This window comes from Haemorhous mexicanus, chromosome 21 (assembly GCF_027477595.1).
Source record: "Haemorhous mexicanus isolate bHaeMex1 chromosome 21, bHaeMex1.pri, whole genome shotgun sequence".
Lineage (NCBI taxonomy): Eukaryota > Metazoa > Chordata > Aves > Passeriformes > Fringillidae > Haemorhous > Haemorhous mexicanus.
Genome location: NC_082361.1, coordinates 9,411,847 through 9,429,697, shown reverse-complemented (window position 1 = coordinate 9,429,697; position 17,851 = coordinate 9,411,847). Strand labels below are relative to the sequence as shown.

At 48.7% G+C, this 17,851-nt stretch overlaps 1 protein-coding gene across 8 annotated transcripts in view; it reads left to right on the top strand.

Annotated features, from left to right (window-relative positions):
* EHMT1 (euchromatic histone lysine methyltransferase 1) overlaps window positions 1-17,851 on the top strand; it is a 120,456-nt gene that overhangs the window by 12,993 nt on the left and 89,612 nt on the right. Inside the window, exon 1 of one of the 8 annotated variants that reach the window (XM_059865519.1) lies at window positions 7,261-7,438. The exons of 4 other annotated variants lie outside the window; for them this stretch is intronic. In XM_059865519.1, the coding sequence (XP_059721502.1) occupies window positions 7,346-7,438 (93 nt within the window). In that variant the 5' untranslated portion in view covers window positions 7,261-7,345. Of the gene's footprint in view, window positions 1-7,260; window positions 7,439-17,851 lie in introns of those variants that run through there. 3 more of the 8 variants (XM_059865506.1, XM_059865520.1, XM_059865508.1) reach the window with 3 other exon arrangements.

Below are 17,851 nucleotides of genomic sequence, written 5' to 3'. Positions count from 1 at the left end.
AACATTAATGCATCAGAGCAGTAATTCCTAATTATGACAGTAATACTGTTCCAGAGCATTCAGCACTGCAGGGAGAGCTGTTTGTGGTCCAGACACTGGAGCAGGCTGCAGGTCCAGCCCTGGCTGTGTGGGCAGGTGTGAGCCTTGCCTCCATCCAGGAACGCTGCCTTGGAATGCTCTGTGGGTGGCTTGGATGGCTTGAACGTGGCTGCAGTTTTTGCTGGCAAAATTAGCCTTCCTGAGTGAAGTGAGCTGCTTCCATGGCATAAAGATCATTTTGGATGGGCTCCTGGGCTTCTCCCAGCCCTCCTCAGCAGAGCAGGAAGAAGCAGATGTGACGTGTTTTCCCCTCAGTTACAGGTTTTATCCATTGGATTTGTAGAAATAATTGACAGGATAATCATGGCAGCTCCTTTGCATGCTGGAAGCAATGACTATTAATGAAGATTGTGTTTGTATAATGATGGTACCCAGGTTGAAGCTCTTTGTGGGAAGTTTTGGGGCACAGCCGTGTTGGTATCAGCACATTCAGGCAGGAGAGCATTTCTGTTGGACAGACTTTGACCTGTCTCGAAAGAACTGTCATGTATAGAGGTGCCTTTATCAGGAATGGCTAAAAAGATGCCAAAATTGTGGTTGGACCAGTCTTCAGGTCCTTGGATTAATTTAGTTCTTTTTTTTACATTATACAGTTCCAGCATTTGTCATTCTGTCTGTTTGAAGATTTGTATTTTTCTGTGGTTTTGTTGTAATGGTCAAATGGGGAAGAAGCTATTTTGGAATTGGCAAGCTGGGCTGGAGGTGCCAGCTGAGGTGAGGCTGGACATCCCAGAGCACATCCCAGTGCTCTGCTCTGCATGCCAAGGGTAAGGTGCATTGCTGAGCAGAGCTCAGAGGGGACAGAGGTTCCCCAGAGCTGTGAGCAGGCACGAGGAGGTACCTGAGCATTGGCCCTGGGCTGGTCTGGAAGGTCACACTCACAGCCAAGGGTAGCAGGGCCTTGGGTCAGGTTGCAGCAAACCCTTCAGGTTTCCTCAGGTGTGGGGTCTCCCTGAGCAACCTTGGCCCTGTGTTCTCAGCAACAGGCAGGCTCTGCTGCTGGGATCCTCACAGTTCATGTGACCTCCCCACCTCTGAATTTTAATCCAGAGAGGGGAATAAATACTGTTTGTCCCCTTTGCTGCTTGGTCTGTAACCTGTGCAGGTGGTCACAAGGAGCTGAGGCCAGCTCTGAGCCAGGCTTTGAGCCTCACTTCCCTGGAACTGGTCCTGCCTTTGCTGATTTTCATAATCCACCCTGAGGACTTTTGTGTCTTCATCAGCTTCACTGATGAAGGATTTGCTTAAGCTTTGAAAAAAAATTTTTTTTTTTTGATTTTACACTTCAAGCCAGACACCTCCAGGACTTCTCCTGCTGCTGCTTAGTTTGTGTGAGTGCTTTGTAATCCCATGTAGCAAATGTACTCCTGCAAGGGGCTCCCTTTCCTCTCAGAGCCTTCTGGAAGCTGTTGGCAGAGCCAGGGTTAAAGCCACAGGTGCAGGTGACAAGACCACCAGGCACAGAGGGACAGTGTTACACAACAGAGGTTGCCTTTAAAGTGTGTTTTTCATCATGAGCTACACATCAGAGTTTGCCAGGTCCTTGTGACCAGTGTGGTGCCAAGGAATCCAAGTGCGTGTGGAGGGTCTTCTGAGCTCTTGCAAAGTTCTCCAGGGTTGGGATTGGGCTGCAGACAGCCTGATGCAGCACACACAACCTTCCAAGGATGGATTTTGGCAGTGGGTTGCCATCACACAGCAGCCTGGTGTTTGCTGTCTGTCCCTGCCCAGCTCCAGGAGTGACAGTTCCAGCCAGGACACTCTCCACACATCCAGGGTGCAGTGTCCCTGTGCTGACCATGCCAGAAGGGACAAAGGGGATCCCTGAATCAGTCTGCCTTGAGGATTATTTCCTAAGGCATCCATGTTCCTTACAGCAAGGGCCCCTCTGCTAAGCCCTGCAAGGTGCAGTGGGATCCCCTGGTCTCAGTGAGCTTCTGGAATGTCAGCTAACTTGGATTTGTCCAGTGAGAGGAATTCTGACCATGTCTCCTGCTGCATGGACAACCTGCTGGACATGCAAGCAGGGATTTACCCTGCCTTTACAGGAAAATATGTCCCTAATTCCTACAAAGTCAGCTGGAAATGGCAGCCTCGTGCTGGGCATGAAAGGAGGGATCACAGAGAGGAGCAGGGCTCTGGTCAGTCATGGGGCTCCTGATGAGAAGCAGACATGGGGCTGAGCTGCTGGAATTCCTTACTGGGATGATCTACTTGCTAAATTATCATTCTGCCCAGCAGAGGATGGGAGATGGCAGTTCCCTGCTCTGAGGGAGGTCTCCTGGTCCCATTTTACATTGTTACTGTCTCCTTGATCACGTCCTCCGTGGGGCTGTGGAGTCCTTTTGTTCTCTGCTCTACTTTCCAGCATTTTTGTTGCTCTAGCAACACTTCCAGCCCCAAAGCAGCGGGATCCTGGTGCTAACACAATGCTGCATTTGAAAGAAGGAAGCAGAGCACGACAGGTGATCTCCAGCTTTTGTATGGAATGGCTGTGCCTTGAGATGGGAGGATGAATGGCAGGTTGTGATATCTTATTGTCGTGCAACTGGCATTGCTTTTGTCATAAAAGGTGAGAAATAGTTTTGTGTTCCTGCCACAGCTGTGGTTTGTAAAGTTGCTCTGTTATTTTCCTTGTGTGGGGTAGGTCAGCACTGGTTTGAGTGGGGCTGTGGGAGCCAGGCCCATGGCAGGCAGCTCCTTCCTGGGCAAAGAAAGAATGTTTTCCATGCCCAGCAACTCCAGCAGCTTTTCAGGCTCCTCCCCAGAGCTGGGCTGCCCCTTGACTGTCCTTACAGCGTGGATCCACTGACCTGCTGGCCATCTGCACTTCTGGAGGGGGAAGGAAAAGGGTCCATATTTGTATCAGAAAACTGCAGGTATTGGGTGAAAATCTTTCCTGCAAAAGTCAGGAGCCTCTGGTGCTCTGCACTGTGGTTTGTGGGATCCTGTCAGCTGCCCTGGCATCTTGTAGCTTCTCTATATATGGTGAGAGTGATACAGGAAGATGCATTTAACACCTTTTTTTTCCTCCTGAGTGCTCTCCCATGCTTTGCCACGCTGCTGCAGACAAGGCTGGCAGTGTCAAAGCCACCTGTAGGTGCTCTGTGGGTAAGAAGAGAAGAAATCTTTTTGAGATTTTGGGCACAGCTTCCCACAGCTTCCTGCTGGCCCAGTCACTGCTGCAAGGACCCGAACGCACCCTGTGTAGATGGAAGTGAAAACTTCAGTAGGCTCCTCAAGAAGTCTGTCCCAGCTGCCAAGTACAGTTGAAATAATCCATTATCTACTGCCTTTCACCCAGCCTTCCCTCCTAGACCACTGAAAAGTGTTGAAGACTGTGGATATTTAGAATGCATCCTCAGATACCTGAATTTTTTGGCAAGTGGAGTGTGAAGAGTGAGTACCACCTATGGGATTGATCTTGTTTCCAGTGGGTCATCCCTTTTTATTTAGATATTAGGCTCAAAGTCTTGTTTTTTGAAGCTGGTATGATTGCAGATACTCTGTCTGCAAGACTTGGGCATCATTATACAAACACTCCCCTGCCTGGGACCAATGGTAGGATATTCCCAAGTCATTCCTTTTCCTCTCTTGGGCACTTTGCAGTTTTTGGGCCCCTGGCAGCCAGCCTAGGTGGGGTCACTGTGGTGTGGTGGTAGAGCTGCCCCAAATCTGGGATGTTTGTGTTGCACTGAAAGCCTCACAGGCTCCAAGGGTCTTGGATTTACAGTGCTTGGGGAGCTTTTGGGTGTCTTGGTTACATCCTCCTGTGCCCCTGGTGAACTCCTGATGTGGAGGACAGAGCATCCTGCAGGCCACCACCCTCCTCAGCAGCACCAGCAGGTTTATTGAAGTGTTGCTGTTCTTTTGGTACTTTTGGGCTGTTGCCACAACTTGTGCAAGAATCCATGGACAAACAGGGAAGTTTCTAGAGTCTACAGAACTAGGCAGAAGGTTGTGTTTGTCCTTGCAGTGATAGATAGATAGATAGATAGATAGATAGATAGATAGATAGATAGATAGATATTGGCATTGCACTGTGCTGGCATTCCAGCTGCATGCTCAGTCTTCTGCAAATTAAATGGGCAATTTTTATCTCTTTTCATATAGATGAGTCTGCACTGAGAGCATGAAATGCCTCCCTGAGTTTTCAGCTGGTTTTCTTTGTTGCACTGTTGGCACTGCCGGGTTTAAAGCGTCGCCTCTGGGTCACACTGAAATGCTCAAGAGGAGCCTTTGGCTCCTGTGCTTGTCTCATGTTTAGGCCATGAAAAAGCGAGCAAGTGCATTTCCTGGGATGAAATGATTAATTGTACACCCAGGGTACAGAGGTCGCAGCAGGGGGATAAGAGAGGTGCCATTAATTTGCTGTCTTGGGGGTGTTAAACACGTTTTTGTTGGGGTTTGAGGCTCCTGGTGAGCAGCAAGGTTTGTCCCAAGGACTGGGGAGCATTTTGGGAAGGCTACTGACTGCTTTTCCCCTCCAAGTCATTGTTTGAAGGAGAAGGGTTTTGCTTCTTCTTCTCCCTCTCATCATCTTCATCCAGCTGCCACTCTTGCTGCTCCTGAGAGGTGAGGAGTGTCAGGGGTGGATTTCAGCACATCACCTTCTATCTCCCGTGCTGTAAATTAGTGATAGCCACCACACTGTTCTGCAGGAATCCCCCTGACCTGGCTGCTCTTCCAGCCAGTTTGAAGGCTGGGTGGGTTTTTAAATGATGATATTTTAAAATTTGAGAACAGCTTTGATTTATTGACCTGCTGCCTCCACAAATCGAGCTGTCTGGGCTGGCATCTGCAGATAAGAGGCTGTCGAGTAATTGCTTATTATTGACTGATTGCCAGCTTGGGCTGTTTGCTTGCAGAAGAATCAATAGTAGTCAATCTTCAAAGTCTAAACTCTCAGGGAGTATGACTGGTTTCCAAATGAGGAGTGACAGGTCAGGATAACTCCATAGCTGCTATCCCACCTTCACATGTGGGTGTAATCCTGCCGTGGAGGAGGAAGCCCGGGACATGATCTCCCTCCGCTGAGGCTTTTTCACCTCTGCCTTCTCCAAAGTCTGGGGTTTTCTTTGCTGGGGTTTTCAGGGTCAGATCCCACCCGGCTCCAGACCTTTCCTGGAGGAGCTGGGGCAGGCTCAGCAGCACCTGAGATCCGTGGGAGGTGAGGGGAGGATGAAGTGCAGCCATCAGTCATTAAGTCTCTGAAGGATGGAGCAGGGAGGGGTGACTGAGCAGCCTGTGCTCTGACACATCCAAACCAACCAGTTTGGATGCTTTATAAATAAAACAAAGCCTCTATTTTATTGCATGGTAACAGAGATTCCCTTTCTGGGGGTGATTCTATTTAGGTGGCAACAGAGCAAAATATCCAGTGTCACCATAGGTTTTATCATTTCTTGCAGGGACGGTCGCTATGGAGAGCGAGCATTGTCAAACACAGCCATAGCCCTTCTTTAACACTCTCCTGGCATCCTGCCTTTTTGTGGATTCACTTGTAGGGCTTAAAACATTAAAGGGGCTTCATGGCATCAAAGACACTCAAGACTTTTTGAAAAATAAGTACAAGTTTAGGTGGTTGTAATGGCTGGGGTGAAGCCTGGCGCTGGATCTGGGAAGTGATCTCAGACCTTGGGCTGCAGCCCCCTCTGGGCTTTTTCTCCTTGGGCTCAGAGGTTGTGATTTTCCCTGGACTCAGGGGTTGCAGTCTGGTTTCTGCATGTCCTAGACTCAAGCTGGGTTTAAAATTTGAAATAAGAGCCTTTGGGGGGAGGGGGAGGCTTGGATCTCTTTCAGCTACAAAGAGCAATTAAGCAACAGGACATAAAATAGATAAATGGGAAGGGGAAGGGCAGAACCCTGGAATATGAGAAGATGAAAATGGAAGAAACTATTTCTGCAGTGTATTTGTTCTTAATGTTGGAGCTTTATTTTCACCAGGAAGGCTTTGAATTAAGGGTCATCCTTTGAGGTGAGGGAGAAATATCTCAAATAGAGCAGTTTAATCTACAGTGGTCTCGGAGAGAATGGACAAGATTACTTGAACAGCCTTGTTTAGACACTGGATTTGTTGTCTACCAGCAAATCCTCATTTGCATGGGTCCTTAATCTGTGGAGTTAAATGTGTCTCAGGATCTGTTACCAACTGTGATGCAGAGTTGAGAACTAGATTTTTAAAGCTGTTCCTTTTTATTTGAATGTTTCCCCTTCTCTCCCCCTCCCTGCACCCCAAATTATCTTCCTGATTTTTTTCTGAAAAGCAAAGATGAGCCAACAAGTGATGCAAAAGGAAAAATGTGCCAGTGAGAAGAAGCTATTTTTGACTCCACATTCAGTGGGTGAACTGTCCACCAGGCTGTAGAGAAAAGCCAAGGTCAGACATTTCAAACAGTGTCGCAGGAAAACCTCCGCCCCCCCTCCTTCCTGAAAGGGGCCATGGACCTGAAATCTTTCAACCTCCTTGGAGCTGGAGGCTTGGGCAGAGCTCCTTTGTGGAGCCCTGGGAAGGGCTTTAGCCCTTGGTTTGGGGGCTGCTCGCTCTGCCTGGAGCCCTGAAATGGCATTTCCTCATGTGTGCAGCAGCCCTCACTCATGAAATGGATGCAAGTGCTGAAAAAGCTCCCGCGTGAGCATGCTCACTGGAAGATTAATCCTTTAGAGGGAGTTGGAGAGTTAAGCTACTGTAATTTCTCTGCAGTTGGCTGCAGTAAACAACTGCTCTAAAGACACGAGGAAAAAAATTGACGGAGGTATATGGCATTAATGTACATATCTTTTTGTGTTTCTCCTTTCAGGTTGAGGGTTTGAGAAAGGTTTTTTCTCTATGAGCCGGGGAAGAGGGAGCTGTGTAATGATTTTATGGGTGACCTTCATGTTGTGGTTTCTTTTTTTCCTCCAGGCCAAAGTAATCCTATTTCCGTGCAAGGCCATACTGAGGCTCGGGCTGGCTTCCTAGAGCTGGGGTAGAGCACCAGGGTGGCTTCGTGTTGAGTGAAATGATTAGAGGAGGTGAGGCCTTGCTGCTCGTTGAGCTGTGTTGGCAGAAGGGAGCTGCAAACACCTCGTCCTGTTTAGTTGAGAGCAGAACCCAGTGGGACTCGATCTATCATGCTTCTGTTGGGAAGAAAACGTGTGACAGGATTAGCTTTGCCTACAGAAGACTAGTCTTTTGCTTTTGATTATTACTATTATTTTGCTCCCCCCTCCTCCCCATGCCTGAAGAGCTGCAATCCCGTGTCAGATGGGGGAAGGAAAACAATCCTTGAGCTATTTTGGCTTTGCTTTGAAGGCTGATGACTCTCGGCGTGTTGAGGAGGGATGCCTTGGCAGCCAGGTAAGTGTTGCAGGCACAGGGATTGTGTCAAGGTGAAACTGAGCCCCTTCCTCCCCAATCCCTGCTTTGTGGGGGCATCCCAGAGGAAGGGGAACCTCGGATGGTTCCTAATGAGCAAAGAGTGTTTTCTCTACTCGCCTCTAGGAGCGTGGGTGAAGGAGGATGTGATTTACCATCCCTGGAGCTTTTATCAGCTTCCTCTGAACGCAGCACAAGCCATGGAGGGCCAAACTGGGGCTCCCAGGACATCAAGCAGAAAAGCCTGGGTGGCTTGATTTTTGTCAGGCTGCTGGAGCTGCTCGAGTCAGTGCTCCCTGACCACGGCTGGTGTCTTTACCTCTTAGAAACATCGCTGTAATCCTTGGGGATGGTGAGGAAATGGAGGTGATCTGTCAGCAAAACCTGCCTGGCGTGGGGGTGGGGGTGGGGCAGGGCATTGTTCTGTTCTGTACCTGACTGGGATGAGTGGGAGCTGGAGGGGCTGGAGGTCACCCCTGGGCATCCCCCAGGACTTGTGTGACTGCAAGGAGGGCACACCCTTCCTCCTTGAGGAGGGGAAAATCCCAGGCTTGCCTGACTCTGAGAGCACTCCTGGTGTGAAATTCATGTCCAATGGCTTTTATTGGAAAATGGCTTCGTGTTTCCTTGGAGTGGTGTGAAGAAGGGAATAATAATTCAATAATTTAGCAAATGTCAGTGGCTCCAACTAGGTTCGTCCTGAGGTTGCTGTCAGCTTCCATGTGATACCCAGGTGGATTCTAACACTGCTGGATGAGTTCAGAAGGGCAATTCTATTACAGACTTGGCCGAGCTCAAGATGCTGCGGATTTGAAGAAAATTTTGCCACCCCAACACTGAGGTTTTTTTGCTTAGTCCCTCCTTTTCCCCTCCTTTCCAGAAGCTCTGCCTAGCACAGACTGTCTGTTCTGTGGATGGTTTTAGGGAACATTGGTGGCTGTGTGCGTAGGGGGAATAATTAGCTACCAAATGCAAATAGATTGTTTCTTGCTGTTTCAAAATCATTGTAATTTCTATTGATGATGGGTTAATTATAACTTCATTTTGATGGGCGTGAGGGAAATGATAGAGATATAGCAATATAAATCTATATAGGGAAGGATGTTGTCAGAATATTGTTTTGGAGATGATTGTGAGAACAAAGACTCGTGTTGTGGAGGACCATGGTTGTGTCAGGATTCAGTGGTGCTGCTTGTTTCTCAGTGGTGGATGAGGATTTTCTCTTTCACATTTTTAACTGATGTCAGTGATGTATCTGTCACATGACAAGGGGCTTTAGTTCAGAGAAAAATGATCAAATTCTATTTAAAAGCACATTTGGTGGAAGAACTGGGAAATAGTTTTTTGGAGAAGCCAAGTTGAAAGCAAGGAACTTAAAGGAAATTGTAAAAATCTGTGATCAGGGTGTAACAAAAATGCATCTTCAGGCTGTGGTGTGTAGGTGGGGGCTGCTTCACCAGCACAGGGCCCAAGGTCCTGTGACACCAGGACTGGTCCTTGGTCTGGAACAAGGTGCTGGGCCCTGGCTGTCCCCCAGTGCAGGTCATTGCTGTCCTTCCCTTTTCCACAGGGTGACTTTAGGGAGCCTGGGTCTGTCACCTCATTCTTTATTTCACCCTTACTGGGAAGAGTAATCAGGTTCATCCCTGAAATGGTTTGGACCAGCTTTAAACCTTTTCCTCCTGTTTCCAGTCGCAGAATGGGGGAAAGGCTCAGCAAAGGGACAAAAGTTACATTTTCCTTAGTGCCATGGGTTTTGGCTCCAAGCCAGAGGATAAAGCCCTCCCCCTCTTGTTTTAGAGTAAAACGAGCTATTTTCAGTGGCTGAGGAGAGTCCCCAGCACAGGGCACTGTTCTTCAGCCTTACCAAGCCTGGGGACTTGATGCCTCTGGATCAGAGCAGCTTTTGGGACACCCTCATCCCAGAGCTGCTTCCCTGCTGTGCAGGGCTCCTCTCTTCCAGGGAGACATTCAGCTCCTTTCCAGCAGGCCCTGGAACTGGTCAGTCTGGAAGGGAAACAGTAGCTACAACCAAATGTAATTTCAGTTTGTGGGTTTGTTCTTGGGCTCTGCCAGAGGGGTCTGCAGGTCCCTTCTGGGAGTTCCCATGGAGGGGGCACCTCTCTCTCCTTGCAAACCCTGAGCACTCAGGTGTGGCTGAGCTGAGGGAGATCCTTCATCCCATGGAGCTGTGTCCTGTGCAGGGTGTTGGATTTGCATGCAGGGCAGAGACTCCTGGATGCTTTCTTTGAGATGGGTGACTTGGACTTTGCAGGAGGATTCATTGCTTAAATTTGTACATTCCTGTCTTTAGATTTGTGTGAACAATTCTGCCTGTGTGGCCAGTTTTGTCTCTTTTTCCACCAGCACAGCTTTCTTCAGTGGAGGAACAGAAACCTGAATTTGGGACTTGCTCACCTTTTTGCTATCATATCAGCCCAGGACTGTATTCAAACCAGAAAGAAAAAGATGGAACTGAATCCTGCAGGTGTATCTGAAAACCCTCCTGCAGCCTTGGCAATCCCAGGGAGGAGAAGGAACTGCTGGATAGACACAGCATGCAGGTCCTGGTCTTTAATAACCAAATGGTGACCACTTCAAAGCCTGGTGGCTTTGCTTCTCTCCCTCCTAACTGCTTCAGCCAGCCTGGACTCAACTGGCAATGCCTTTAAGAGCAGATATTGTGACAGGAGCCCTGTAATTATTTGCTGTGGTGAATCCTCTCTGTGGTGATGCTCTGTGGGAGGGTTTGCTGTCACACACAGCATTGCTCCACCTTCAGAGGAGTTTTACCTCCTGCTCTCCTGCCTTCCTGGCCATTTTGAAATCAAATTTATGGCTGAATTTTGGCTTCCTTAACACCCTGGGCTCTGTCCTTGCTGCTGCATCCTTGTTTTGTGTCCCTTGGCAGTGCTGTTCCTGCCCAAAGGCTCCTGAGTGAAGCAGGGAAGGGTCTTGGGGCAGCCTGTGCTCCTTGGAGCTGATGGAGCCCTGCACGGAGAGAGGACCTGAGGAAACCTGAAAGCACCAGCTGGCAAAGGGGACTCCTTACCCCCCTTTTCCCTGAGGATTAGTGAGTGAAGTTACAGACACAGGGGAAAGAGCTGTGATTTTTAACCCAGCTGTGGAATTATAGAAGAACTCCATTCCCGTTGAGGGGTTTAGTGCATTGACCAGCACAGAGGACATCCAGGGTTGTGAGCATAAGAGAAGCAGTGCAAGGGGTACCTCATGCTGGGAAAAATATGGTTGTGGGAAGGGAAAGATGGAAGAAAAATCCTGCAGGAAAAGGTGGAGTTGAACAGCTGGGAGAGAGCAGAAAGGCAGGAGACAGGGCTGTAGGGAGAGGTCTGGAATGGTGGATGGATGGATGGATAGATGGATGGATGGATGGGGTTTGAAGGTGGTGGTGAAGTGATTTTGTGGCTCCTAGAAACCCAAGAAGGCAGACAAAGGGAGAGGAAACAAACTGCAGGTGATTCTTCAGGAGCCGTCTGGTCTGTGACCTACTTGCTGCCACAGTGCTCAGCAGCTGGAGGAGAAGCAGAGGGAATGGGAAATGGCTGTTCCCTGTTCCCACAGGCTGCTGGGATGGGCAGGAACTCTTCCTTCAGCTGCTGGGATGTGGCTGTGCCAGGGCACCAGGAGTTTGTGACTGGAGGAAGGACAGGGAGAGTTTGAGCCATTCCTGCTGGAGGGAGACAGTGCTGGATCCTGGAACCAGGCTCAGATCTGTGAGCTGCCAGAAACACTCCTGGATGGGCTCCTGGATGCAGAAGATCCTTCCCTTGGGGATGTGGAGCACTGGAGAACTGTCCTGTGTGGGGACATGGCTCACCCACACCCCTGGACTGAGGGGATTATTCATCCCCCACCTCCTGACAATCCATTGCAAACTGGAAGTCTGCCTTTCCTGCTTCTGCTCCTTCAGGAGCCCCCACGAACCTGATCATTCTTAATCTTCTGCTATTTTCCAGATCATCAATTTGATTTCTCAGTACTTCTACAGTCCTTAGTGTTCCTGGGTATCTGTGCCTCCATCTATTATCTCTGTTTCTTTTGGAGGCTGTAGCAACCTTGAACCACACTTTCCATTCTATTTTTATAACTCCTTCTGCTAAGTAGAGGAGTTCTGCAGAAAGAACTCTACGGTTCTTACCAAGATAACCCAAATTTTTCTCAGTAAATAATTTCATCTCTTGCTAATATGAACTTGAAAGCTCTTCTCTTCCATTTGTCCCCTTCTCCCTCTGGGCTTTGGGAGTGAAATACCTTTAGCTTAACTCATGTATGTATGTGTGTCCCAGGGTGTCAGATCCCCCCTCACCATATGAATTATGGTGCTGCCAAAGGCTGGTGTTCAATAGTGGCTGCTTCAGATTTAGCTCTGGTCCAAATGAGATTGGGAAGTGGCCTCTGTATCTTTCTGGGGGGCTGTCCTGATTTGCTATATTAAATAAATATATAAAGTTGCTCTAAGAGTGAAATGCCAGCCTTCCTCCTGCTGAAGGCATGGAGGCAGTGATTTGTGAGTCAGCAGTCCAAGGTTAACTCCAAAACTTCTGCACTTCCCTTGCAACCTCCATCCTAGGAAATGGAAAGGAAAATGAAAGAAACCTGTCCTCTGTTTTTCAGAAGTTGTGAATTGTGCTCTTGTTTAAGCTGATTATTTTATTTCTTCCAATAATCCTCTCTTCCAGAATAAAGGGAAATTAATTGTCTTCCTATTTCCATAATGTTTTGCCCTTCAGACAGTTGCCAGGCAAAGTGCTTAAAACTGAAATGAAAAGATGGTGAATGCTTAAAATCATTGAGCTACTGTAGGAACATGTTTGTATTTAATAGGGTGGTATCACACAGTCCCAGAGTGTTATTTGCTCTTGGTTCTGTAGGATTAGGAGGGGTTTTGTGTTTTTTTTTTTTTTTTCTTCTGCATGTGAAAATGGGGTCAAGCCTGCTGTGGTAGACAGTGCAAGTCTTAGGTAGGATTTTGCTAGAGAGATGGACTGCCTGTAGCTGAGGTCCTAAAATTATCCAGCATTAAAGGAAGAGTTGTCATTGGGCCTGGTTGTGTTTGTCTGCAGAGCCAGTGCCTGGAGCTGGGCAAGGACTTCCTTCCTTCCAGGTGTGATGGGAGAGGATTTTCCCTGCTGGAGTTTTTCACTGACACCTACCTGGATCTTGGTTATTTTTAATTCTGTATGGCTATAAAAAAAGTTACCTGATTAATGTGGGGAAATGCTTTAATGTTTCCTTAAAAGGCTCCAAAGTGATGCAATATTCAGTGATGAATCTCAGAGCTAAATGAGTGCCTTGGTGGGTGCATTGGGTGGAGAAGGGAGTTCTGTGTTTTATCACCCAACACATTTATTTTTCATCCCAGGGCTGCTCTGGGGAAGGTGGTGTGGGAGCACTGACAGAGCTCCAGCTCCAGGTCAGCATCAGGGCAGTGCTGGATCTCCTCTTTGCTTTCCTCTCTTATCCCAGCAAGCTTTGGGAAATAGGTAAAAAGCTGGAGCTGGGCATGGTTCTGCTTCCAGTGGAGTTTACCCTGAGGATGGGTGAGGAGAAAACCCCAGTATGCCAACCCCGGAGCCTTGTGCAGTGACCAGGGCTTGTTGCCCAGTCACTCATGTCCCCACAAGCACATCAGGTGGGGCTCCCAGGCCCAGGGACAGTGGAGGTGGAGCTCATCCCATGTGGATCCAGGAGAAGCTGCTGGCACCACCCACACCTGGGCTTGTTGCTCACCTGGCAGCGTGGCTGCAGGCACGAGGCAGTTCTTGTGTGTCCACACAAGAAACCACCTGGGAATAAATTCCTCCTGTCTCTCCTACGTTTCCCTCTCCCCTCTTGTGAAATTGCTCTGAAGGAGCAGAGTGTAATCCATCACAGAAGGGAGAAGGGCAGGAGTTAATTGGTTTTCATGATCTCTCGGTAGCACTTAGGCCAGCTAATGGTGAATTGTCGTGTTTGGCCGCTGCCTAATCTCATAAGGGACCCACTGGGGGAAGGCTGGGCAGGAAGGACCCCTGGCCCCTGGGCATTGACATTAGCTGAGGAGCACATGAGATCATCTGCTGCATTTCCAGCCACTTTTGAGCTGCCATCCCAAGCAGGAGAACAGCAGGGGCCTCTCAACACCACCCAGCACTGTGGCTCATCACCTGAGTGTCCCTGAGCACAGGGCAGGGAACCTCTCCTGCTTAGGGTGAGCTTAGGGAATATAAAACCAGTTGTGTGAACAACCTCCCCAGGTCTCACCTGCTCTGCCCTGCATGCAGCAATCTTTTGTTTTCCTTTAAACATCCTGAACCCAGCAGGGGAATTCATTAACACGAGTCCCCACAGACTTTTGGATTTTGCCAAACATTGATTTCAAATCACTCTCCCTCCTCTTAATAGGTGAGATCTCTCTCCTCTCCCTGTTCAGACGTCTTGGGAAGGTGTAAGAGTGGGCTGCAGCAGAAACCTGCCCAGATTTGTTCATTCTGTAGCTGATAGGGTTTGCTTTTTCTTGCTGTTGGTGCCTTTGGCTCGTGCATGGTGTGCAAGGCGTTATCCCAGACACCACACCCCTGTGGCCAGCTCCTGTCTGTCAAAAGCTGCTCTTGATTTCAGTATTTTCGGCTCAGTCTCTTCAATCCCAGATGGAGCTGTATTTCCAGCTAGTACACACCCATACAGTTCATTGAGGGAAGTGAAAATGCTCCAATTTACAGCAGGCAGGGCCCTGATCCGTGGGCAGTGGCAGCTCCCTGTGCACGATGTGGGGAGGGAGCCTGGATGGATCAGTCACGCACTGCTGTGAAATGGCTCCATGCACTGCTGTGAGATGGCTCTATGTACTGCTGTGAAATAGCTCCATGCACTGCTGTGAAATGGCTCCATGCACTGCTGTGAAATGGCTCTATGCACTGCTGTGAGATGGCTCCATGCACTGCTGTGAAATGGCTCCATGCACTGCTGTGAAATAGCTCCATGCACTTCTGTGAGATGGCTCCATGCACTGCTGTGAGATGGCTCCATGCACTGCTGTGAGATGGCTCCATGCACTGCTGTGAAATGGCTCCATGCACTTCTGTGAAATGGCTCCATGCACTTCTGTGAGATGGCTCCATGCACTGCTGTGAAATAGCTCCATGCACTGCTGTGAAATGGCTCCAAGCACTGCTGTGAAATGGCTCCATGCACTGCTGTGAAATAGCTCCATGCTCACTGTGGCTGCCAGAAGGACTTTTGAAATGGCAAAGGTTGGGAAATCATGGCAGGAAGCACCAGAGGCCAGAGCAGAGCCAGAGGAGGAGCTGCCCCTTCCTAGGGCATGGCCAGGACTGGAAAAGTGAGCGTTCATGGCTCTGTTTTTGCAGGAGCCCTTCCTTGTGCTGCAGGCATGCCATGTGCCAGGCAGTGGCCCTGTAGGCTTCTTTCAAATGGCAGGAGTTTCACAGATGTAGCCTTTGCTCCTGCTCTTGGATGGCTCTGTGCAGCAGGAGCTGTGGTTGGGACCTGGGGGCTGTTACCCCTCCCCTGACAAAACAGCTTTTGAAAATTAATTACTTTTTCTAGTCCCACCACAGTACTGATGATCTTGTCCTTTCATCTCCTGCTCCTCCCTGAGTGGGTTTTTGCCTTTACTGGATCTCATCCTGATCCCTTCTTGCAAAAATCAATCCTGGACTGGTGCTGAGAGGAGTTGTCTGATGTGCTGCACTGTCTGTGGCTGTGCAGGGCAGGGAGGAGCTGGTTCATGTTAAACATGTTGCTTTGGCCAAGGGCACCCAGGCTGCCTTTCTCTGTGTCCTGTCTGGCTGAAGGATGAGAAGTTGATCATATTTGGGCATTGGAAGGGACTGCCCAGGGCAGTGGTGGAGTCACCATCCCTGTAAGTGTTCAAAGCCCGTGTGGATGTGGCACTTGGGGACATGGGTTAATGGTGAACATGGGGGTGGTTGGACTTGATGATCTTGGAGGTGTTTCCCAGCCTTAATGATTCTGTGATTTTCTCTTGGTCCTGTGGTTAGGATTGATTATTGCACAGCATTTCCATCATCCTGTCCCCTTCCAGCACATCAGGGCAGTGTCACATCTGCACAGGAGGTGCAGTGAAGGGGCTGACAGATCCCCCTTGTTACCCAGAGCCTGGAAATGAGTGTTCAGCACTGGCAGGATCACTGTGGGTTCTGTTTCCATTCTCTGCAGCTCATGGACAAGAAAATCACAGAATCCCTGACTGGTTTGGGTTAAAAGGGACCTTAAAGCCCATCCAGTGCCATGGCAGGGACACCTCCCACTGTCCCAGGCTGCTCCCAGCCCTGTCCAGCCTGGCCTTGGGCACTGCCAGGGATCCAGGGGCAGCCCCAGCTGCTCTGGGCACCCTGTGCCAGGGCCTGCCCACCCTGCCAGGGAACAATTCCTAATTCCCACTATCCCATCCAGCCCTGCTCTTTCCAGTTTGAGGCAATTCCCCCTTGTCCTGGTACTAAATAATAAAAATGCTGAGGAGCAGGTGTTGGTGGATGCTCCCTGCTTGTGCAGCTCCCTCGGGAAGCCCCCTCCTTGTCCTGCCTCTGGGTGGGAACAGCTTCTCCCCTCTGTCCATGGCATGCCCTGCTCTGACTGGGGTTATTTGGGCACCTTTGCTGCTATCCCAGGGTGGCAGCTCCATCCTGGCCCTGTGGGGAACTTCAGGAGGAGAGGAATTCACAATCTAGGCTGCATCTGCATTTTTTTCTCCCAAGTTTTGCAAGGTCATCACTGTTTGCTCTGAATGCTGTATTGTGCCTCTTTGTGGTTGTGGTTTCCTTTATCTCCTTGCACCTGTAATGTCACAGCGCTGAGCATGAGCTTTAAATATAAAATTTGAGCCATCTGGGAGGTCTGGGACTGGGGGTGGGGAGGAAGGGGAGGAGTTACTTCCAAAAATCTGGTTAAAAATCAAACTGCTGGGTTTTGAGTTACAGTTCAGTCGTAGCTGCTTCTCTCTGTTTACTTTTCCTTGAGATTTGGAAACTCTCACAGGGCCTGGATTCTACAGTAGGAGATGGACACCTAAATTTGTGGTGTTTGCTACTGAGTCTTTAGAGAGAGAGAATATATATTTATATATACACACACATTTTACATCTATTTATAATAGATATTTATATATATATATATATATACACTTTATACATCAAATTGACTGAACAATCCCCTCTAACCAAGTCACTGCTGCATTTTGAAGCAGGTGGAAGAGTTGCCATGGCTGCAGTGATGGTTATTGGGCCTTTTTGAGGTTTCCAGGGCTCAAATAAGGGGAAAAAAAAAAACCCCGAAAAACCAAACCAACGTGATTTAGGTTTAGGGAAATACCATCAACAGAACCCCCCAAAACAAACAAATCTATATCACATTTCCAATCTTCCATCTCCCCCCAGTTCCAAATGTGCTGTTTAAAGAGTTACAAATGCTTGTTGGCATAGAAACTGCAGAATGGAAGTGAAGCATGCAGATGTAAAAGGAGCCATTCTGCTGAGCAACATGGCCTGAGCCTCTGCAAAGCTGACTGAAATCTTTTACGAGGCAAAGAAAATTGTCCAGATGTTGCTTGAATTATAATGGCACTAAATATTTCAGTTTTTCAATTTACATAAATCCAAAGAGGCTTGAAATGTAGGGAATGCAGCTCCATTACCAGTGGGCTTTCTTTTCTTATGAAAGAATTTGGAGTCCAAAAATATTGCTAAAATGTGTTTGGCTCTGAGTAGTGCCAAATCCTCATTAAAACATGTGGATATTTCTGTGGTTTAATCTGTTAGAAATGCATTCAGGATCCAGTTATGTTAAATTAAGCAACAATATTGGCCTGGATGTTGTTTGAAATATTAAATGTGGCAGTCGGAACACCAAGCAAAATGTTTGCACATTTTAATCGCTCGATGAACAATTTTTTTTTTTTTATATTTTATTCCAAGGAATGATCAAGAGTGCTTAAAAACTGTCCCTGCTCTTCTCAAGCTGCTTCCCTGCCCCTGCCAGGCCTGTGAGCATCCTGGCTCCTCCATCCCACCATGGCATGGGGATGGGTTTATGCTGTGTCAGGAGGGTGCTGCTCCCTCTGAGCATCCTCCTCACCCCCTTCCACACTCTGGAGCTTGTGGACATACCCCAGAGTCCTTGTTGGGAGTGTAAAAACCCAACCTGGCCACAGGGATTGTCACCCCACACTTGTCCTGAGAGGTTTTTCCTGCTGATGCTTTGCTCTGTTGGGGTTTCCTGAGGATTTCCTAGGACAAAACACCTCTGAACTTGCCTGGCTGCTGGTTGCTTTATCCCTGTGCTGGTGGCTCTGCCAGGATGGAGCCTCTGTGCTCTAAAAGTGCTGTGGCTGGAGGGCTCCTTCCCAGCAGGGAA